This window comes from Genypterus blacodes, unplaced genomic scaffold (assembly GCF_046128005.1).
Source record: "Genypterus blacodes isolate CSIRO-AG114 ecotype Tasmania unplaced genomic scaffold, CSIRO-AGI_Gbla_v1 ptg000070l_1, whole genome shotgun sequence".
NCBI lineage: Eukaryota > Metazoa > Chordata > Actinopteri > Ophidiiformes > Ophidiidae > Genypterus > Genypterus blacodes.
Window position 1 is genome coordinate 5,456,825 of NW_027466880.1, and position 23,296 is coordinate 5,480,120.

Sequence of the window (23,296 nt, forward strand, 5' to 3'; positions counted from 1 at the left end):
TGGGAGTGTTATTTTACCTGAGTATTCAGTCTGGATCTGATCGATCCATGAGTAGGGAATTTGAAGAATGAGCGTGGAAAATGGGATGGGATAACCTAACTAGAACATCTCCAACATCCAAGCATGTCTTAAACCATGTAAAGAGGGAATTTAACCATTCTGTGAGCTTTTCCTTCATTGGTTGACAATTAAGGACTATCTCAAGTGGCTAGCAGATATAGTCTTGGTGTTCTCACACCTGCTGGGGCTTCTGGGATTTTTCCTTTGTATTCTTAAAATTCCTCTTGTCCACATTTCCTTGCTGCTGTGGTGGTGGTAGGAGTAGACTATCTATCAGAGAGGGTGGGGTTGCTTGTGAAGGTGATACAGTCCGATGACTGGGGGTCAGTGATGTTAGGTGATAGTACATTACATTACATTACGGTCATTTAGCAGACGCTTTTATCCAAAGCGACTTACAATAAGTAATAGTGTCCAATTACCTCGTTGTAGGACAGTGGAGTTTCTTCTACTCGAGAGCCCTGTTTCTGCTGCCTGACCAAGGCTTCCTGAGACTTTAAAACACTGATACCTGAATAGATGCTTGTAGGCGGAGCCTGCAGGCTGTGAGCAGAACAACAAGGACAAATCAGACAAAACAATATAAAGAAAGAATGTTAGGAGTAGAAAAACATAATTGTCGAGATACTGTGGCAAAACTATGATTGACAGTTAGATTCTACTTTCCCAGGCACCCAAAAGTTTGTTTTTTCCTTCCCAGATGTGTCGGTTATGTCTTGGGAATGGGGATGTCTAAATTGTCGGAGTTGCATCTGAATTCAAGATAACCAAAGCTAATTTTCTCCACCAATGACAACTTTTTACAGCCACCATTCAAAAAAGGATATTGGAGACTCTACGTCATTGTCTGTTACATGTTATGAGACATCGATTAAGTATTTAAAACAAAACATTTACTCAAAACAGTTACCTGGCCTGTAGACAGGAATTTGGTGTGTTGAGGGGGTGAGAGTCGAACACCGTTCTGTTGGGCGGGGCTCTGACTGACTCCCAGTTCAGCTCCATCTGTTGCTCTGGATCTCTGAGCTGTAGGGTGCAAGGGCCCTGGTATGGGGGAGGTACCTCCCCATCTGAAAGGGAAATTGTGGGGGGGAGATCGATAAGGCTCTGGGACAGGAAGGGATAGGTGGGCTGGAAGCGACTTGGGGCATATGTGGACTGGAAGCGCAGGCACTGTGAAGGAGAGTGGGACTGAGTGTGCTGAGGTTCCCGCTGTAGGTAGGATGGGGGAATCCCCCGGTCTGGTGGACGTGGGTTGTACACCTGGTGCTGTCAGGATGAGTAATATAACATTTCTGTCAGGTCACACTCTTTGGACTGTTGTTGAATATTTTTTATTAAAGAAAGCCTCAGAATTGACAATGAGAATGTAGTTATAAAAGCTTTTTTATACATAGTGGGAAGAAAAATAAATTCTGTCTGTTTTCTTGCCCATAAAATGTTACTGTACATAAAATGTTACTGTACAATTTTTGCTGTTACTTCTTACTTGGTCATTGTACAAAACTGAACTCACATCATTCAGGCCACTGCTTGTTCCAGTACCTTCAGATGACCACAGGCTTACCTTCTGAGAGAGACAGATATATATATAAATATATATATATAAAGATATATACAGAGAGAGAGTTGCAGAGAGTAATGGGTCAGAGGGGGACACAATTTGCTAACCAATTTCCATGAGAAAGGCTATAAAGCGTGCAGGGCTCTCTCTCTCTCACATTACATTACGATCATTTGGCAGACGCTTTTATCCAAAGCGACTTAAATTACATTATATTACCACCCTTCGCAGAGGGGGGAGCAATTGAGGGTTCGGTGCCTTGCTCAGGGGCACCTCGGCAGGGAGTCGAACCGGCATCTATATTAACTTGGAAACCACGGTCATGGTACACCCTACAAGTGTGGGGACTTTGTCCTACAAAACTCACAAAACTGTAATTTCATGCTCACAGGAACTGATGACAAATTAAATGGAACAATTAGTCCCATGAGCTTCACACAGGTTCCGTAGCTCTAACACACCACTCAGTGGCAGGTAAAGCAGCAAGCAGTTAAGTTAAATTTATGTATATATATAATTTATTTATGTGCTGCTGTATAAAACACCTATCAATTCATTGCTTTGCGAATAACAGCTTAAATTATGAATAAATAATGATTCAAAGAACAGCAGCATTATAGCAGAAACAGCAGCATTATTTCAAATGCTTGTATAATGCCATAAAGTTTGCCCCCCAACTAAACAGAAACATTGCCAACATCATTTGTGATGCTGATGACAATGTTTTTTTTCTTAAACTTACGTTTGCCAATGGCAGTTGTCTCCTGTTGGTGTGGGTGTGTCTGGAGAGGAGAGAGTGTGCTGTTAGGCGGTAATGGTTTAACAGACAGGTGATCACCACAACCATCACTATCATCACCACCACAATCACGAGGATCTGGACAAACTCCAGCTGGGCTGAAAAACACAGAAACTAACATTAACACATGTTTTCATCATATTGGTTAAAAACAACAAAGTAGTCAAATTTAATGAAATAAAAAAAATGTTGAATTACTGATAGCATAAATCTGACCACAATGCAAACTTCCAGTCTAAAACCCATTTAATGAAAGCAATAAGATTTAATCACTACAACCACTGAAAAATAATCAGAAGATTAATCAATCGAAGTACAAAATTACTTTTTTCTGTTTCTCCTGGGAAAATACCCCAAGCAATTTGAAGACACCACTGGAATTTTGGGTACTTTCTATTCCTTGTCATTTTGTCAGTAGTTGATCAATAAACTGGAAAATACTCAATAGATAAATTGCTAATAACACAAAATTTGCATTAACTGTACTTAATCGGGACATACATCAAAGAAGTGAGTCAATACAATAACATGCCATACGCAAAAAAAAAAAGATTGTTTCTTTAACACTTTTGCCAATAAATTTGGAATAAACCGCAAATGTCTTGCCTTTTATAGCACCAAACAATTGTTAAGCATCAATACGTATTACCTGGCTAACTGGGACTCAGTATGTAATCATTGCACCTGGTCAAAGGTGATTACTGATGTGTATAAATAGGAAAGAGGAATGTGTCTGAAAACAAAATTATCCCAACTTTAAGGGCAACATTGTAGATAGAGAAGGAAAGAAAAAGAGAGATAAACAAAACAATAATGAGAGCAAAGATATGTGATACACTTGAAAACAGTAAAGTAACGTGACAAGGCAGATCAGCCGTGAAGAACTGTTTAAATATGGGAACATAAAATTAATAAATATTCTTAAAGAGATTTTTACACACACACACACAGTGGCCCAGACAAGACTAGACAGACAGGGCTAGCTTTGTTTAGAAACACCCCAGCCCCACAACACACACAAAGCATTTTTCTCACGTTTTTTTACACAGGGAGCAGACAGAGGTCAGGGACAAATCAGACGGACAATGCACACGAACGCACGCACGCACGCACGCACGCACGCACGCACGCACGCACGCACGCACGCACGCACGCACGCACGCACGCACGCACGCACGCACGCACGCACGCACACCACCTGCAGACTGCTTTTGAGAGTATTTGGTTTACACTGGCTCACACATTCCTGACATGCTCTCCTGACAAGCTAACTATAACGCAATATATAAGCTGTTAGAGTCAGCCAGACTCTCTCTCACTCTCTCTCTTGTGTCTGGTTTGTTGAAGTTGGTTACTTTTCATAGTGACATTGTACCTTTCACACCACACATCCATACACCACACTTATTGTTTCAATTCTACATGGTCGCCCATAAAGTTGGAATGACTTTTTTATTTCAACTTTATGGGCAACACTGTACATATATTATATACTGTTGCCCATAAGGTTGGAATAATTGTTAATCCCAACTTTATAGGTGACCTTGTATACTGTTGTTTAATAAACATTCAGTAAACATTCAGTTAAAAGTCATGTGACCCTTGAGCCGAATTGTAAACGCATATTGTGAAGCCATACATACTCCCTTCGATTAGATTAGCAAATTAAATTACCAAATGATTTCACCACAGTGAAATGTTTTACAATTGTCAGGTGGCTGCTCAAGCACTAAAAGAACATCATCCACTCTGAACTTTTCGTTCTTCTACTGGGTGCAACAAAGCAATAACAATGTCCAAAATGTGAAATGTGCGAATTAATAAAGAATTTGTACGAGCAGACGAGCAGAGAGAAAACTCACCACATTGCTGTGTCTGACGACAGTTGTCATAGTTATGAGTCCCTGAGGAAGGCTGCATAGTTTCAGATGAAGATTTCCTCCCTTTTTAGTTCTTTGTTTAGTAATTTGTGCTCCACTTTTTGTATTTGTAGTTCTCTAACTTAAACAAAAACGTACAAAAAAAGCTAAAATAAATCCTCATTTAAAAGTGAAACTACATATCTTGTGGACAGTCCAACTCTTGGTCCGTTGATACTCACACACTTAGAATCGACAAAGCTTTGTCACTTGCTTTTTCTCACATGCTGTCCCCCACAGTCTAGACACACACACTGAGGAAACAGCTGACCAGACAATTCAACCCCCACCACCCAATAACCGTGAACAATAGGGGTAATTTTGAGGGGGGTGAGGAGGGTGGAAATGGGAGAAAAATGCAGGGGGAGTGGTGGAAGCATCTAGGAGAGACAGATGGACAGAATAATGATGAGAGAGGACACATTCAGTAAGGAAGTACTGCACATGAACAATTACACTGGCTAAGAACCTAAAATTAGTGGTATCAAGTGGTTAGGTGTATTAGGGATGGACGGGAGGAGGAGTATAGAAAACTGGTGGACGATTTTGTAGAGCGGTCTGGTAGGAATCATCTGATTCTGGATGTAGTCATGACCAGGGAGATGGTCATCAATTTCAGAAGGAAGAGGACGGTGTCATGGCCCCTGTTCATTCTGGGTGAGGATGTTCAGGTGGTGGGGGATTATAAATACCTTGGAGTTCACATCGACAACAGGCTGGACTGGAAGACCAACACTGAGGCTGTATACAGGAAGGGGATGAGCAGACTCTTTTTCCTGAGGAAGCTGAGATCTTTCAATGTGTGCAGCGAGATGTTGGAAATGTTCCATCAGTCTGTTGTAGTACACTTTATCACGCTGTTGTCTGCTGGGAGAGCAGCATCAGAGCCAGGGACACCAGCAGACTTAATAAACTTATTAAGAAGGCTGGCTCTGTAATGAGCAGCAAACCAGATACTTTTGGGACTGTGATGGAGAAGATGTCACTTAACAAACTGGTATACATCATGGATAACCCTGAGCATCCTCTTCATCACCTGCTGGACAGACAGCGGGTCTGTTCTCTACGAGACTGATCATGCTTTGCTTTCACAAGGACCGATACAGGAGATCCTTCCTGCCCGCTGCTATGTCCCTTTACAACTCCTCACCCACCATCTATCTATCTATCTATCAAATACTTAACTTTAATAAAGATATTGACATTGAGGCTTTCAAAACAACTTGATAAAATATAATCATCAATCATTCCACTATGAATATTATCCCAAAGACTTGACTAGGATGTTGTTTTTATTGTCTGGCAAAATAACTATCATATCATACAGCATTTTGAAAGGCCCACAAGAATAAATTATTCATCAGTTTTTAAGAAGGAATGGAACGCTCTTTGCAGCAGTGATCACTGCTGCCTCAGTTTACATGGATGTCTGCATGCGATCGAGGGCTTGTTTAATTCATTAGTTCATTCAACATTGAGGGACATAATCTGTGGGCAAAGTAAATTTTAAATAACACTACCGTCAAAAATTAGATAAGAGCAGTGTAAGACGTTAATTAATTCAGAAAAGCAATCTTGACAAGACATTTAAATAATTTAAATATTTATTTACAATCATATCTACAAATAAAACAAAAATGCAAAATTCGATAAAAAGTATACATACATAAATGGCAAAACTATATATACATTAAAATGCAGAATATAATTTCTTTGCCAGATACCAGTATAATTACAGCATTGGATTTTGGTTTTGTTACTACGTCACTTAATCAAATCTAAATGCAAAATATTCATCAGGAAGGATCAGCTATGTTAGGGCAAGTGTAAATGTAGGTTTAACATAGTTACCTTACAATACACCAAGAGCCATAAAACCGGAACCTAAATGAAAGTAAGCAGGATGAAACAACCATTAATTCACATCAATCAAATATTTTCCTGTTCTTGTTTTGTGTGGGAGATTAGCCCATCCTCTCTCCTCCTGCCCTCTCTGGTGTCCTCTAGACAGGAGGAGGCTCAGGCCTGGCAGGCAGGCAGACCCTCAATGGTTAATCCAAAGCAATTGGCTCATTTATCATCCTCTGCCTCCCCATCTCTCCACCTCATCCTCATGCATCCAGCTAAAGGTCAGATGCGGCCATTGACGAGTCAGTATTATGATGCATTATTATCGATGCCACTGTTTTTCTTGACAAAACATGCCCTGTGTAGCATTCAAGACATGCCCTGTGTAGCATTCACACGCTAGGATGAATAACGCTGGCTTGTGTGCTTGCAGGAGGCAATGCAAGAGTGTTGATTTTGACAGCTCTGCTACGCAGCAGAATCGCCCCCAACCCCTCGCACGAGCATAGGCACGTGGGCAATCCTTGGACTTGGATGCTGCGCTGAGCTGGGTGCCTGGTCAATCCTTGTGCTTAAATGCTACACAGGGCATGTCTTATCAAGAAAGCGTTAGGATCCATAATAACACAAAACAAGTGAAAGGAGAGGTCAGGAATAAATGAGAGAAAGGCGAGGATGGGGGAAAGGAGGTGGTAAGGGGAGAAAGCAATCACTTGGACTGAAGAGCGGGCAAGGGATGGAGTACAGCAATTTTAAGTTAAAGAGGTATATAAGAGCAGATACAAGAGAATGTAGGAGAGGAAGGTTAGAATGGAGGCTAGAATGAAAGGGAAAGGAAGCAGAAAGATGACTCCCCTCTCTCAGATAACTCAGCAGTCTGTATTCAAAAATTGTGTGTGTGTGTGTGTGTGTATGCATGTGTGTTTGTGAGAGAGAGAGAGAGAGAGTTTGCTAACCAATTTCCATAAGAAAGGCTATAAGGCGAGAAGGGCTCTCTCTCACACACACATTCAGGCCCCTCTATATTGACTTGGAAACCACGGTCATGGTTCACCCTACAAGTGTGGGGACTGTGTTCTACAAAACTCCCACTACTGGTTCCAACTGTGAGAAAATGGAGAGGGGGACTGTGTGCTTGTGCTCATATCTGCTCGTCTTTCCACCCACCCAACCTCTCATTCTCTTTGTTCATCCACCGCACTCTGAAAAAGGGAAATGTAAATTCATACTTGTCTTGATCGCTACGACACACTTGTCACCACTAAAACCGAACAGACACACTGAGTCAGTTTTATCACCATCACAATCATCATAAAGCTTTTTTTGTTGAGGAGCATACAAGATTATGGGTTTTAGATGTAACAATATTTCAACAGACTAAAGAGAAGGAGACTGTATATGGCAGGGGCGGCAAACCTGTGGCTGGCGGGCTGCATCTTGGGTCCAGCTCGAGTGCTCACAGATTTTTACTATTTTTCCTTTTGCCTATATTTGGCAATACATTTCATTATACCGATTTTAATATTCATTCGTATATATTTTGTCATCACACGATCTTGAGAGATGTCTTCAAGTAATATTATGAGAGCGCGTGGCTCCTTTAAGCAGAGAGACGTAGGTATCGTGTCTCGATGTGTGTGTGTGGACCAGTAAGAGAAAGAGAGAGTCCAGTGGTATAAGCTAGTGATGTGTCCTTTCGTGTCGAGGCTTCGAAGCGTGTGTCGAGTAAAAGGGTTTATACCCAGCTGATCAAGTGCCTCTCCATCAGAGCAGTATGGTGAATTTGAGATTGTACAGCAAAATTACACTTAAAATGCGATGATGATTCAGATTTCATTGGTGGACTGGGGCTCCAGGAAATATGTAGCGCGTGTGTGTGTGTGTACATATTTCTGCATATAACAATCTTTTTTCTGATGAATTATCATATTTCAGTTTTTTCTCGAGATATTGGCAAAGCGCATATCGAGGCGTGTGTTGGTGATGTATGTGCTGACGTTCGAAGCCTCACGAACCAGCCGTACCACGTGACTGATTCAGGAGCTGTTCGCCGCGAGATTCGAGATGTGAGGGGCAGCGAAACGCAACCGATCCCCCCGGATGACGTGCGGCTCAGCTCGAGTGCTCACTGATTTTTCTCTGGTTTACAAAATTTCATATTGTAAAATAAACATCTAAAATGCATAGGTCTATATTTGGCAATACAGACAAAAAGCAGTCCGATTTCAATGTAATATTACATATGATTTGTCATCACGTTATCTAGACGGATGTCTCTAAGTAACGTTAATGTTCCAAACAAGAAACATTCTAATGTGCGCGCACAGTCTCAAAGTGTTACTGACTGAAGCACCATGGATGCAGGAAAGCGTAAAACTAAACGAAAATATGAAAACGAACACCGGAGGTTTTGCGCTGCTGTGCTGTTGTCTCTCTGTCCCCCGCGGCCGTCTGATTATGGGATGGGCCCTCTCTCTAAGTTTGCTGTTTGAACATTCTTTATAAGTTGATTTTTGAGCACTTTACCCGTGGGTTATCATTATTATGGGGGAGGCAGTAGCTCAGTGGGTAGAGCTTCCGCTTGGGAACTGGAGGGTCGCTGGTTTGAGTCCCTGCCAAGGTGCCCCTGAGCAAGGCACCGAACCCTCAATTGCTCCCCCCTCTGGGTGGTAATGTAATCTAAGTCGCTTTGGATAAAAGCGTCTGCCAAATGCTCGTAATTTAATTATCTTGTGTTGTGTTGTGTGTTGCGTGTTGGTGACGTATGTGGTGACGTTCGAAGCCGTTGGCGCGCGATTCGAAATATGAGGGGCAGCAAAACGCAATCGATCCCCCGGCTGACGTGCGGCTCGGCTCGGGTGCTCACTGATTTTTATCTTGGTGTACAAGTGAAGTGGCATATGACAGCTAGATAAGCATCAGTATTAATAGAGGTCCACTTCAGACTAACTGCTGACGCCTTTGCCACAATGGCTTTGGCTTTCTATATAAAAAATGATCTCCAAAATTCCCTACACCTGTATGCACAATGTCTGCTTCAATAAAAACAAATTGCATTGCAAAAAAACCCCAAAACAGCACGTCAGCAGGGGATCGATTGCGTTTCGCTGCCCCTCACATCTCGAATCTCGCGCCAAACAGGCGAACCAGCTACTGAATCAGTCACGTGGTACGGCAGGTTCAAGGATTCGAACGTCAGCACATACGTCACCAACACTGACATTTGATCATTGCTTTCACTTTTTGTGTAACCAGTCTCCTTCTATCTTTTGACATGACACAAACAATCCTCAGGCCATAATGTATGCCAAAAACAAAACTTCAAATGTAGTGCAATAACCACTACTGTCTGTAAAGGTTCCCAGTTGTCCAAGTCATGGTATCCAAGAATGTGAATTATAGTGCGGGCGGGAGCTCCGGCTTGTTCTTTCGAACCTTACCAACCATGGTGAGCCCCGTCTTCAGGAGCTCCTGCGCTAGTCTGTAAGAGGTGAAGAAATTGTCAAACCTGATGTTGCGACCCCTCAGTCCCTCTGTCACATCGAGCACGACCCTCATCCCCTGGTTCTTCTCCGGGCGTCGGCTGGTCGGCTTCCCGGTGTAGGCTTGCATCTTCCAAGCGCAACTCGATTTGGCGTCACAGGCCACTGCTCTTTCAGTAATTATCAAACCATTATTACAATTCTGCGTTCAGCCCATGATGACTTTGCACACGTCCCCAAGAAGTACACTGGGACCTTCGGTCGTGTCTACAAAACAGGCAACGGAAAACAGGACTTCACCTAAAGACATGGGGATACATGAACAAGGACTGAAGAGAAATGCATACAAATCACACTGCTTCTAATCCATCAGAGACATGTTTGATCAAACCTGTGAATGAAACCGTTATTGTCTGCACAACTGGTCATAAAGAAATGTGTGGTCACTTGTCAAAAATTGCTCAAAATAACCCCCCTGTCAGGTCCCTGATGGTCTAGTGGTTGGGGTTCAGCGCTCTCACCGCTGCGGATGGGGTCCGATTCCCGGTCAAGGAATCCTTTAGTCCTGCACCGCTATATAATTATTCAATTTAGTCACCTTTTGGGCAATAATACTTGCTACTGGTGCTCAGGTCTTCACCAATCAAGAGGAAGCTCAAGTAAATGCTTCAGAACGAGTCATCATAATCTAAGGGCAGTGTAATGGTGATATTTGCTCTGGCTCTTTCAAATCATCTGTCTTCCTTGTCCAGTGTGTATATGTTGTTGTCCACATAGGAGTGTCGCTTTTCCTTCAACTGTAGGTGAACTGCTGACTCTTGTCCTGAAGAGCTGGCATTCTTGTGTTGAGCGACGTTATTGTAAGATGCTTGTTGGGTTTCCCACGATGTACAGGTCTGTGCATTCTCACTGCTCTGGACGGCATACACCAGTTTGCTCTTCTTGTGTTTGGGAGTGGTACGCCCAGAATGTCTTCATGGTAATCACTACCTTATGGAATAAAACTGAGAAGAACTGGTGCAAAGACACGGAGACAACAAGGTAACAGCAGGCATAGGTTCACGGACTCCAATTTGAACAGATGGACCGGACAAAACTGTTTCTGCCCAGTCTCGAACTGGGGACCTTTCACATGTTAGGCAATCGTGATAACCGCTACACTACAGAAACATGTACAACAGCTGTCAAGTACTTCTGTCTGCTACCAAAGACGGTCTATCCATTGGTATCTATTGTCCGTTGGCACGGTGAAGACCAGTTGCGAGTTTCCGTAGTGTAGTGGTTATCACCTTCGCCTCACACACGAAAGGTCCCCTGTTCAAGACTGGGCGGAAACAGTTATGCTTTTTTGTACGAGCTTGATTTACATCGGCAAAGGTGTATTTCATTCAAACTGAGATGGCCACTGACCACGTGATGCCCCCGCCGTGATCGTATAGTGGTTAGTACTCTGTGTTGTGGCCGCAGACACCCCGGTTCAAATCCGGGTTACGGCAGCTTTTATCCACCTCATCATCATTTCTCTCATTGTGAAGACAAAATCATGATTAATGTTTGAATTGATGACATTTGATCATTGCTTTCACTTTCTGTGTTACAATGGTCTCCTTCTATCTTTAGACATGACACAAACAATCCTCAGGCCATTATGTATGCCAAAAACAAAACTTCAAATGTAGTGCAAAACCCACTACTGTCTGTAAAGGTTCCCAGTTGTCCAAGTCATGGTATCCAAGAATGTGAATTATAGTGCGGGCGGGAGCTCCGGCTTGTTCTTTCAAACCTTACCAACCATGGTGACCCCTCTTCAGGAGCTCCTGCGCTAGTCTGTAAGAGGTGAAGAAATTTTCAAATCTGATGTTGCGACCCCTCAGTCCCTCTGTCACATCGAGCACGACCCTCATCCCCTGGTTCTTCTCCGGGCGTTGGCTGATCGGCTTCCCGGTGTAGGCTTGCATCTTCCAAGCGCAACTCGATTTGGCGTAACAGGCCACTGCTGCAGTGAGGCTGCCACAAACCATTATTACAATTCTGCATTCAGCCCATGATGATTTTGCACATGTCCCCAAGAAGTACACTGGGACCTTTGGTCGTGTCTACAAAACAGGCAACGGAAAACAGGACTTCACCAAAAGACAGGGGGATACATGAACAAGGACTGAAGAGAAATGCATACAAATCACACTGCTTCTAATCCATCAGAGACATGTTTGATCAAACCTGTGAATGAAACCGTTATTGTCTGCACAACTGGTCATAAAGAAATGTGTGGTCACTTGTCAAAAATTGCTCAAAATAACACCCCTGTCAGGTCCCTGATGGTCTAGTGGTTAGGATTCGGCGCTCTCACCGCAGCGGCCAGGGTCTGATTCCTGGTCAGGGAATCCTTTAGTCCTGCACCGCTATATAATTAATCAATTTAGTCACCTTTTGGGCAATAATACTTGCTACCGGTGCTCAGGTCTTCACCAATCAAGAGGAAGCTCAAGTAAATGCTTCAGAACGAGTCATCATAATCTAAGGGCAGTGTAATGGTGATATTTGCTCTGGCTCTTTCAAATTATCTGTCTTCCTTGTCCAGTGTGTATATGTTGTTGTCCACAAAGGAGTGTTGCTTTTCCTTCAACTGTAGGTGAACTGCTGACTCTTGTCCTGAAGAGCTGGCATTCTTGTGTTGAGCGACGTTATTGTAAGATGCTTGTTGGGTTTCCCCCGATGTACAGGTCTGTGCATTCTCACTGCTCTGGACGGCATACACCAGTTTGCTCTTCTTGTGTTTGGGAGTGGTACGCCCAGAATGTCTTCATGGTAATCACTACCTTATGGAATAAAACTGAGAAGTACTGGTGCAAAGACGCGGTGACAACAAGGTAACAGCAGGCATAGGTTCACGGACTCCAATCTGAACAGATGGACCGGACAAAACCGTTTCTGCCCAGTCTCGAACTGGGGACATTTCACATGTAAGGCAATCGTGATAACCGCTACACTACAAAAACAGATACAACAACTGTCAAGTACTTCTGTCTGCTTCCAAAGACGGTCTATCCATTGGTATCTATTGTCCGTTGGCACGGTGAAGACCAATTGCGAGTTTCCGTAGTGTAGTGGTTATCACGTTCGCCTCACACGCGAAAGGTCCCCTGTTCGAGACTGGGCGGAAACAGTTATGCTTTTTTGTACGAGCTTGATTAACATCGGCGAAAAGTGTATTTCATTCAAACTGAGATGGCCACTGACCACATGACGCCCCTGCCGTGATCGTATAGTGGTTAGTACTCTGTGTTGTGGCCGCAGCAACCCCGGTTCAAATCCGGGTTACGGCTGCTTTTATCCACCTCATCATCATTTCTCTCATTGTGAAGACAAAATCATGATTAATGTTTGAATTGATGACATTTGATCATTGCTTTCACTTTCTGTGTTACCAGTCTTCTTCCAACCCTAGACATGACACAAACAATCCTCAGGCCATTATGTATACCAAAAACAAAACTTCAAATGTAGTGCAATAACCAGTACTGTCTGTGCAGGCTCCCAGTTGTCCAAGTCATGGTATCCAAGAATGTGAATTATAGTGCGGGCGGGAGCTCCGGCTTGTTCTTTCGAACCTTACCAACCATGGTGAGCCCCGTCTTCAGGAGCTCCTGCGCTAGTCTGTAAGAGGTGAAGAAATTGTCAAACCTGATGTTGCGACCCCTCAGTCCCTCTGTCACATCGAGCACGACCCTCATCCCCTGGTTCTTCTCCGGGCGTCGGCTGATCGGCTTCCCGGTGTAGGCTTGCATCTTCCAAGCGCAACTCGATTTGGCGTAACAGGCCACTGCTGCAGTGAGGCTGCCACAAACCATTATTACAATTCTGCATTCAGCCCATGATGATTTTGCACACGTCCCCAAGAAGTACACTGGGACCTTTGGTCGTGTCTACAAAACAGGCAACGGAAAACAGGACTTCACCGAAAGACAGGGGGATACATGAACAAGGACTGAAGAGAAATGCATACAAATCACACTGCTTCTAATCCATCAGAGACATGTTTGATCAAACCTGTGAATGAAACCGTTATTGTCTGCACAACTGGTCATAAAGAAATGTGTGGTCACTTGTCAAAAATTGCTCAAAATAACACCCCTGTCAGGTCCCTGATGGTCTAGTGGTTAGGATTCAGCGCTCTCACCGCCGCGGATGGGGTCCGATTCCCGGTCAGGGAATCCTTTAGTCCTGCACCGCTATATAATTAATCAATTTAGTCACCTTTTGGGCAATAATACTTGCTACCGGTGCTCAGGTCTTCACCAATCAAGAGGAAGCTCAAGTAAATGCTTCAGAACGAGTCATCATAATCTAAGGGCAGTGTAATGGTGATATTTGCTCTGGCTCTTTCAAATTATCTGTCTTCCTTGTCCAGTGTGTATATGTTGTTGTCCACAAAGGAGTGTTGCTTTTCCTTCAACTGTAGGTGAACTGCTGACTCTTGTCCTGAAGAGCTGGCATTCTTGTGTTGAGCGACGTTATTGTAAGATGCTTGTTGGGTTTCCCCCGATGTACAGGTCCGTGCATTCTCACTGCTCTGGACGGCATACACCAGTTTGCTCTTCTTGTGTTTGGGAGTGGTACGCCCAGAATGTCTTCATGGTAATCACTACCTTATGGAATAAAACTGAGAAGTACTGGTGCAAAGACGCGGTGACAACAAGGTAACAGCAGGCATAGGTTCACGGACTCCAATCTGAACAGATGGACCGGACAAAACCGTTTCTGCCCAGTCTCGAACTGGGGACCTTTCACATGTAAGGCAATCGTGATAACGGCTACACTACAGAAACAGATACAACAACTGTCAAGTACTTCTGTTTGCTTCCAAAGACGGTCTATCCATTGGTATCTATTGTCCGTTGGCACGGTGAAGACCAATTGCGAGTTTCCGTAGTGTAGTGGTTATCACGTTCGCCTCACACGCGAAAGGTCCCCTGTTCGAGACTGGGCAGAAACAGTTATGCTTTTTTGTTTGAGCTTGATTAACATCGGCGAAAAGTGTATTTCATTCAAACTGAGATGGCCACTGACCACGTGATGCCCCCGCCGTGATCGTATAGTGGTTAGTACTCTGTGTTGTGGCTGCAGCAACCCTGGTTCAAATCCGGGTTACGGCAGCTTTTATCCACCTCATCATCATTTCTCTCATTGTGAAGACAAAATCATGATTAATGTTTGAATTGATGACATTTGATCATTGCTTTCACTTTCTGTGTTACCAGTCTCCTTCTATCTTTAGACATGACACAAACAATCCTCAGGCCATTATGTATGCCAAAAACAAAACTTCAAATGTAGTGCAATAACCAGTACTGTCTGTGAAGGTTCCCAGTTGTCCAAGTCATGGTATCCAAGAATGTGAATTATAGTGCGGGCGGGAGCGCTGGCTTGTTCTTTTGAACATTGCCAACCATGGTGAGCCCCGTCTTCAGGAGCTCCTGCGCTTGTCTGTAAGAGGTGAAGAAATTGTCAAACCTGATGTTGCGACCCCTCAGTCCCTCTGTCACATCGAGCATGACCCTCATCCCCTGGTTCTTCTCCGGGCGTCCGCTGATCGGCTTCCCGGTGTAGGCTTGCATCTTCCAAGCGCAACTCGATTTGGCGTCACAGGCCACTGCTGCAGTGAGGCTGCCATAAACCATTATTACAATTCTGCGTTCAGCCCATGATGATTTTGCACACGTCCCCAAGAAGTACACTGGGACCTTTGGTCGTGTCTACAAAACAGGCAACGGAAAGCAGGACTTCACCGAAAGACAGGGGGATACATGAACAAGGACTGAAGAGAAATGCATACAAATCACACTGCTTCTAATCCATCAGAGACATGTTTGATCAAACCTGTGAATGAAACCGTCATTGTCTGCACAACTGGTCATAAAGAAATGTGTGGTCACTTGTCAAAAATTGCTCAAAATAACCCCCCTGTCCGGTCCCTGATGGTCTAGTGGTTAGGATTCCCGGTCAGGGAATGCTCTAGTCCTGCACCGTTATATAATTATTCAATTTAGTCACCTTTTGGGCAATAATACTTGCTACCGGTGCTCAGGTCTTCACCAATCAAGAGGAAGCTCAAGTAAATGCTTCAGAACGAGTAATCATAATCTAAGGGCAGTGTAAGGGTGATATTTGCTCTGGCTCTTTCAAATCATCTGTCTTCCTTGTCCAGTGTATATATGTTGTTGTCCACAAAGGAGTGTCGCTTTTCTTTCAGCTGTAGGTGAACTGCTGACTCTTGTCCTGAAGAGCTGGCATTCTTGTGTTGAGCGACGTTATTGTAAGATGCTTGTTGGGTTTCCCACGATGTACAGGTCTGTGCATTCTCACTGCTCTGGACGGCATACACCAGTTTGCTCTTCTTGTGTTTGGGAGTGGTACGCCCAGAATGTCTTCATGGTAATCACTACCTTATGGAATAAAACTGAGAAGTACTGGTGCAAAGACGCGGAGACAACAAGGTAACAGCAGGCATAGGTTCACGGACTCCAATCTGAACAGATGGACCGGACAAAACTGTTTCTGCCCAGTCTCAAACTGGGGACCTTTCACATGTTAGGCAATCGTGATAAGCGCTACACTACAGAAACATGTACAACAACTGTCAAGTACTTCTGTCTATAACCAAAGACGGTCTATCCATTGGTATCTATTGTCCGTTGGCACGGTGAAGACCAATTGCGAGTTTCCGTAGTGTAGTGGTTATCACGTTCGCCTCACACGCGAAAGGTCCCCTGTTCGAGACTGGGCGGAAACACTTATGCTTTTTTGCACGAGCTTGATTTACATCGGCAAAAGTGTATTTCATTCAAACTGAGATGGCCACTGACCACGTGATGACCCCGCTGTGATCGTATAGTGGTTAGTACTCTGTGTTGTGGCTGCAGCAACCCCGGTTCAAATCCGGGTTACGGCAGCTTTTATCCACCTCATCATCATTTCTCTCATTGTGAAGACAAAATCATGATTAATGTTTGAATTGATGACATTTGATCATTGCTTTCACTTTCTGTGTTACCAGTCTTCTTCCAACCCTAGACATGACACAAACAATCCTCAGGCCATTATGTATACCAAAAACAAAACTTCAAATGTAGTGCAATAACCAGTACTGTCTGTGCAGGCTCCCAGTTGTCCAAGTCATGGTATCCAAGAATGTGAATTATAGTGCGGGCGGGAGCTCCGGCTTGTTCTTTCGAACCTTACCAACCATGGTGATCCCCGTCTTCAGGAGCTCCTGCGCTAGTCTGTAAGAGGTGAAGAAATTGTCAAACCTGATGTTGCGACCCCTCAGTCCCTCTGTCACATCGAGCACGACCCTCATCCCCTGGTTCTTCTCCGGGCGTCGGCTGATCGGCTTCCCGGTGTAGGCTTGCATCTTCCAAGCGCAACTCGATTTGGCGTAACAGGCCACTGCTGCAGTGAGGCTGCCACAAACCATTATTACAATTCTGCATTCAGCCCATGATGATTTTGCACACGTCCCCAAGAAGTACACTGGGACCTTTGGTCGTGTCTACAAAACAGGCAACGGAAAACAGGACTTCACCGAAAGACAGGGGGATACATGAACAAGGACTGAAGCGAAATGCATACAAATCACACTGCTTCTAATCCATCAGAGACATGTTTGATCAAACCTGTGAATGAAACCGTTATTGTCTGCACAACTGGTCATAAAGAAATGTGTGGTCACTTGTCAAAAATTGCTCAAAATAACACCCCTGTCAGGTCCCTGATGGTCTAGTGGTTAGGATTCGGCGCTCTCACTGCAGTGGCCAGGGTCTGATTCCCGGTCAGGGAATCCTTTAGTCCTGCACCGCTATATAATTAATCAATTTAGTCACCTTTTGGGCAATAATACTTGCTACCGGTGCTCAGGTCTTCACCAATCAAGAGGAAGCTCAAGTAAATGCTTCAGAACGAGTAATCATAATCTAAGGGCAGTGTAATGGTGATATTTGCTCTGGCTCTTTCAAATTATCTGTCTTCCTTGTCCAGTGTGTATATGTTGTTGTCCACAAAGGAGTGTTGCTTTTCCTTCAACTGTAGGTGAACTGCTGACTCTTGTCCTGAAGAGCTGGCATTCTTGTGTTGAGCGACGTTATTGTAAGATGCTTGTTGGGTTTCCCCCGATGTACAGGTCTGTGCATTCTCACTGCTCTGGACGGCATACACCAGTTTGCTCTTCTTGTGTTTGGGAGTGGTACGCCCAGAATGTCTTCATGGTAATCACTACCTTATGGAATAAAACTGAGAAGTACTGGTGCAAAGATGCGGTGACAACAAGGTAACAGCAGGCATAGGTTCACGGACTCCAATCTGAACAGATGGACCGGACAAAACCGTTTCTGCCCAGTCTCGAACTGGGGACCTTTCACATGTAAGGCAATCGTGATAACGGCTACACTACAAAAACAGATACAACAACTGTCAAGTACTTCTGTTTGCTTCCAAAGACGGTCTATCCATTGGTATCTATTGCCCGTTGGCACGGTGAAGACCAATTGCGAGTTTCCGTAGTGTAGTGGTTATCACGTTCGCCTCACACGCGAAAGGTCCCCTGTTCGAGACTGGGCGGAAACAGTTATGCTTTTTTGTACGAGCTTGATTAACATCGGCGAAAAGTGTATTTCATTCAAACTGAGATGGCCACTGACCACATGATGCCCCCGCCGTGATCGTATAGTGGTTAGTACTCTGTGTTGTGGCCGCAGCAACCCCGGTTCAAATCCGGGTTACGGCAGCTTTTATCCACCTCATCATCATTTCTCTCATTGTGAAGACAAAATCATGATTAATGTTTGAATTGATGACATTTGATCATTGCTTTCACTTTCTGTGTTACCAGTCTTCTTCCAACCCTAGACATGACACAAACAATCCTCAGGCCATTATGTATACCAAAAACAAAACTTCAAATGTAGTGCAATAACCAGTACTGTCTGTGCAGGCTCCCAGTTGTCCAAGTCATGGTATCCAAGAATGTGAATTATAGTGCGGGCGGGAGCTCCGGCTTGTTCTTTCGAACCTTACCAACCATGGTGATCCCCGTCTTCAGGAGCTCCTGCGCTAGTCTGTAAGAGGTGAAGAAATTGTCAAACCTGATGTTGCGACCCCTCAGTCCCTCTGTCACATCGAGCACGACCCTCATCCCCTGGTTCTTCTCCGGGCGTCGGCTGATCGGCTTCCCGGTGTAGGCTTGCATCTTCCAAGCGCAACTCGATTTGGCGTAACAGGCCACTGCTGCAGTGAGGCTGCCACAAACCATTATTACAATTCTGCATTCAGCCCATGATGATTTTGCACACGTCCCCAAGAAGTACACTGGGACCTTTGGTCGTGTCTACAAAACAGGCAACGGAAAACAGGACTTCACCGAAAGACAGGGGGATACATGAACAAGGACTGAAGAGAAATGCATACAAATCACACTGCTTCTAATCCATCAGAGACATGTTTGATCAAACCTGTGAATGAAACCGTTATTGTCTGCACAACTGGTCATAAAGAAATGTGTGGTCACTTGTCAAAAATTGCTCAAAATAACACCCCTGTCAGGTCCCTGATGGTCTAGTGGTTAGGATTCGGCGCTCTCACTGCAGCGGCCAGGTTCTGATTCCCGGTCAGGGAATCCTTTAGTCCTGCACCGCTATATAATTAATCAATTTAGTCACCTTTTGGGCAATAATACTTGCTACCGGTGCTCAGGTCTTCACCAATCAAGAGGAAGCTCAAGTAAATGCTTCAGAACGAGTCATCATAATCTAAGGGCAGTGTAATGGTGATATTTGCTCTGGCTCTTTCAAATTATCTGTCTTCCTTGTCCAGTGTGTATATGTTGTTGTCCACAAAGGAGTGTTGCTTTTCCTTCAACTGTAGGTGAACTGCTGACTCTTGTCCTGAAGAGCTGGCATTCTTGTGTTGAGCGACGTTATTGTAAGATGCTTGTTGGGTTTCCCCCGATGTACAGGTCTGTGCATTCTCACTGCTCTGGACGGCATACACCAGTTTGCTCTTCTTGTGTTTGGGAGTGGTACGCCCAGAATGTCTTCATGGTAATCACTACCTTACGGAATAAAACTGAGAAGTACTGGTGCAAAGACGCGGTGACAACAAGGTAACAGCAGGCATAGGTTCACGGACTCCAATCTGAACAGATGGACCGGACAAAACCGTTTCTGCCCAGTCTCGAACTGGGGACCTTTTACATGTAAGGCAATCGTGATAACGGCTACACTACAGAAACAGATACAACAACTGTCAAGTACTTCTGTCTGCTTCCAAAGACGGTCTATCCATTGGTATCTATTGTCCGTTGGCACGGTGAAGACCAATTGCGAGTTTCCGTAGTGTAGTGGTTATCACGTTCGCCTCAGATGCGAAAGGTCCCCTGTTCGAGACTGGGCGGACACAGTTATGCTTTTTTGTTTGAGCTTGATTAACATCGGCGAAAAGTGTATTTCATTCAAACTGAGATGGCCACTGACCACATGATGCCCCCGCCGTGATGGTATAGTGGTTAGTACTCTGTGTTGTGGCTGCAGCAACCCTGGTTCAAATCCGGGTTACGGCAGCTTTTATCCACCTCATCATCATTTCTCTCATTGTGAAGACAAAATCATGATTAATGTTTGAATTGATGACATTTGATCATTGCTTTCACTTTCTGTGTTACCAGTCTCCTTCTATCTTTAGACATGACACAAACAACCCTCAGGCCATTATGTATGCCAAAAACAAAACTTCAAATGTAGTGCAATAACCAGTACTGTCTGTGAAGGTTCCCAGTTGTCCAAGTCATGGTATCCAAGAATGTGAATTATAGTGCGGGCGGGAGCGCTGGCTTGTTCTTTTGAACCTCACTAACCATGGTGAGCCCCGTCTTCAGGAGCTCCTGCGCTAGTCTGTAAGAGGTGAAGAAATTGTCAAACCTGATGTTGCGACCCCTCAGTCCCTCTGTCACATCGAGCATGACCCTCATCCCCTGGTTCTTCTCTGGGCGTCGGCTGATCGGCTTCCCGGTGTAGGCTTGCATCTTCCAAGCGCAACTCGATTTGGCGTCACAGGCCACTGCTGCAGTGAGGCTGCCATAAACCATTATTACAATTCTGCGTTCAGCCCATGATGACTTTGCACACGTCCCCAAGAAGTACACTGGGACCTTCGGTCGTGTCTACAAAACAGGCAACGGAAAGCAGGACTTCACCGAAAGACAGGGGGATACATGAACAAGGACTGAAGAGAAATGCATACAAATCACACTGCTTCTAATCCATCAGAGACATGTTTGATCAAACCTGTGAATGAAACCGTCATTGTCTGCACAACTGGTCATAAAGAAATGTGTGGTCACTTGTCAAAAATTGCTCAGAATAACCCCCCTGTCCGGTCCCTGATGGTCTAGTGGTTAGGATTCCCGGTCAGGGAATGCTCTAGTCCTGCACCGTTATATAATTATTCAATTTAGTCACCTTTTGGGCAATAATACTTGCTACCGGTGCTCAGGTCTTCACCAATCAAGAGGAAGCTCAAGTAAATGCTTCAGAAGGAGTCATCATAATCTAAGGGCAGTGTAATGGTGATATTTGCTCTGGCTCTTTCAAATCATCTGTCTTCCTTGTCCAGTGTGTATATGTTGTTGTCCACAAAGGAGTGTCGCTTTTCCTTCAACTGTAGGTGAACTGCTGACTCTTGTCCTGAAGAGCTGGCATTCTTGTGTTGAGCGACGTTATTGTAAGATGCTTGTTGGGTTTCCCCCGATGTACAGGTCTGTGCATTCTCACTGCTCTGGACGGCATACACCAGTTTGCTCTTCTTGTGTTTGGGAGTGGTACGCCCAGAATGTCTTCATGGTAATCACTACCTTATGGAATAAAAATGAGAAGTACTGGTGCAAAGACGCGGTGACAACAAGGTAACAGCAGGCATAGGTTCACGGACTCCAATCTGAACAGATGGACCGGACAAAACTGTTTCTGCCCAGTCTCAAACTGGGGACCTTTCACATGTTAGGCAATCGTGATAAGCGCTACACTACAGAAACATGTACAACAACTGTCAAGTACTTCTGTCTGCTACCAAAGACGGTCTATCCATTGGTATCTATTGTCCGTTGGCACGGTGAAGACCAATTGCGAGTTTCCGTAGTGTAGTGGTTATCACGTTCGCCTCACACGCGAAAGGTCCCCTGTTTGAGACTGGGCGGAAACAGTTATGCTTTTTTGTACGAGCTTGATTTACATCGGCGAAAAGTGTATTTCATTCAAACTGAGATGGCCACTGACCACGTGATGACCCCGCCGTGATCGTATAGTGGTTAGTACTCTGTGTTGTGGCCGCAGCAACCCCGGTTCAAATCCGGGTTACGGCAGCTTTTATCCACCTCATCATCATTTCTCTCGTTGTGAAGACAAAATCATGATTAATGTTTGAATTGATGACATTTGATCATTGCTTTCACTTTCTGTGTTACCAGTCTCCTTCTATCTTTAGACATGACACAAGCAATCCTCAGGCCATTATGTATGCCAAAAACAAAACTTCAAATGTAGTGCAAAACCCACTACTGTCTGTAAAGGTTCCCAGTTGTCCAAGTCATGGTATCCAAGAATGTGAATTATAGTGCGGGCTGGAGCTCCGGCTTGTTCTTTTGAACCTTGCCAACCATGGTGAGCCCCGTCTTCAGGAGCTCCTGCGCTAGTCTGTAAGAGGTGAAGAAATTGTCAAACCTGATGTTGCGACCCCTCAGTCCCTCTGTCACATCGAGCACGACCCTCATCCCCTGGTTCTTCTCCGGGCGTCGGCTGATTGGCTTCCCGGTGTAGGCTTGCATCTTCCAAGCGCAACTCGATTTGGCGTCACAGGCCACTGCTGCAGTGAGGCTGCCACAAACCATTATTACAATTCTGCGTTCAGCCTATGATGATTTTGCACACGTCCCCAAGAAGTACACTGGGACCTTTGGTCGTGTCTGAAAAACAGGCAACGGAAAACAGGACTTCACCGAAAGACAGGGGGATACATGAACAAGGACTGAAGAGAAATGCATACAAATCACACTGCTTCTAATCCATCAGAGACATGTTTGATCAAACCTGTGAATGAAACCGTCATTGTCTGCACAACTGGTCACAAAGAAATGTGTGGTCACTTGTCAAAAATTGCTCAGAATAACCCCCCTGTCCGGTCCCTGATGGTCTAGTGGTTAGGATTCGGCGCTCTCACAGCCGCGGCCCGGGTCCGATTCCTGTTCAGGGAATCCTTGAGTCCTGCACAGCTATATAATTATTCTATTTAGTCACCTTTTGGGCAATAATACTTGCTACCGGTGCTCAGGTCTTCACTAATCAAGAGGAAGCTCAAGTAAATGCTTCAGAACGAGTCATCATAATCTAAGGGCAGTGTAATGGTGATATTTGCTCTGGCTCTTTCAAATCATCTGTCTTCCTTGTCCAGTGTGTATATGTTGTTGTCCACAAAGGAGTGTGGCTTTTCCTTCAACTGTAGGTGAACTGCTGACTATTGTCCTGAAGAGCTGGCATTCTTGTGTTGAGCGACGTTATTGTAAGATGCTTGTTGGGTTTCC

At 44.5% G+C, this 23,296-nt stretch overlaps 1 protein-coding gene and 11 non-coding genes across 12 annotated transcripts; 11 read left to right on the forward strand and 1 right to left on the reverse strand.

Annotated features, from left to right (window-relative positions):
• Positions 1 to 232: 232 nt before the first annotated feature.
• On the reverse strand, positions 233 to 4,343 carry LOC143005465 (protein TMEPAI-like). Its single transcript, XM_076156883.1, has 6 exons — positions 4,286 to 4,343; positions 2,367 to 2,521; positions 1,577 to 1,630; positions 971 to 1,329; positions 471 to 603; positions 233 to 406 (listed from the first exon to the last, which is right to left on the reverse strand). The coding sequence occupies exons 1-6, from the start codon at positions 4,341 to 4,343 to the stop codon at positions 233 to 235; spliced, it is 933 nt and encodes a 310-aa protein (XP_076012998.1).
• Positions 4,344 to 11,096: 6,753 nt separating this feature from the next.
• Positions 11,097 to 11,168, forward strand: trnah-gug (transfer RNA histidin (anticodon GUG)). Its single transcript has one exon. It is a non-coding gene; the product is annotated as a tRNA-His (tRNA).
• A 1,597-nt stretch (positions 11,169 to 12,765) lies between these two features.
• trnav-cac (transfer RNA valine (anticodon CAC)) lies at positions 12,766 to 12,838 on the forward strand. Its single transcript has one exon. It is a non-coding gene; the product is annotated as a tRNA-Val (tRNA).
• An 88-nt stretch (positions 12,839 to 12,926) lies between these two features.
• trnah-gug (transfer RNA histidin (anticodon GUG)) lies at positions 12,927 to 12,998 on the forward strand. The gene has a single exon. It is a non-coding gene; the product is annotated as a tRNA-His (tRNA).
• Positions 12,999 to 14,595: 1,597 nt separating this feature from the next.
• Positions 14,596 to 14,668, forward strand: trnav-cac (transfer RNA valine (anticodon CAC)). The gene has a single exon. It is a non-coding gene; the product is annotated as a tRNA-Val (tRNA).
• A 1,724-nt stretch (positions 14,669 to 16,392) lies between these two features.
• On the forward strand, positions 16,393 to 16,465 carry trnav-cac (transfer RNA valine (anticodon CAC)). The gene has a single exon. It is a non-coding gene; the product is annotated as a tRNA-Val (tRNA).
• Positions 16,466 to 18,221: 1,756 nt separating this feature from the next.
• On the forward strand, positions 18,222 to 18,294 carry trnav-cac (transfer RNA valine (anticodon CAC)). Its single transcript has one exon. It is a non-coding gene; the product is annotated as a tRNA-Val (tRNA).
• Positions 18,295 to 18,382: 88 nt separating this feature from the next.
• Positions 18,383 to 18,454, forward strand: trnah-gug (transfer RNA histidin (anticodon GUG)). Its single transcript has one exon. It is a non-coding gene; the product is annotated as a tRNA-His (tRNA).
• A 1,597-nt stretch (positions 18,455 to 20,051) lies between these two features.
• On the forward strand, positions 20,052 to 20,124 carry trnal-cag (transfer RNA leucine (anticodon CAG)). The gene has a single exon. It is a non-coding gene; the product is annotated as a tRNA-Leu (tRNA).
• Positions 20,125 to 20,212: 88 nt separating this feature from the next.
• Positions 20,213 to 20,284, forward strand: trnah-gug (transfer RNA histidin (anticodon GUG)). The gene has a single exon. It is a non-coding gene; the product is annotated as a tRNA-His (tRNA).
• Positions 20,285 to 21,848: 1,564 nt separating this feature from the next.
• On the forward strand, positions 21,849 to 21,921 carry trnav-cac (transfer RNA valine (anticodon CAC)). The gene has a single exon. It is a non-coding gene; the product is annotated as a tRNA-Val (tRNA).
• An 88-nt stretch (positions 21,922 to 22,009) lies between these two features.
• On the forward strand, positions 22,010 to 22,081 carry trnah-gug (transfer RNA histidin (anticodon GUG)). The gene has a single exon. It is a non-coding gene; the product is annotated as a tRNA-His (tRNA).
• The last annotated feature ends 1,215 nt before the right edge of the window (positions 22,082 to 23,296 follow it).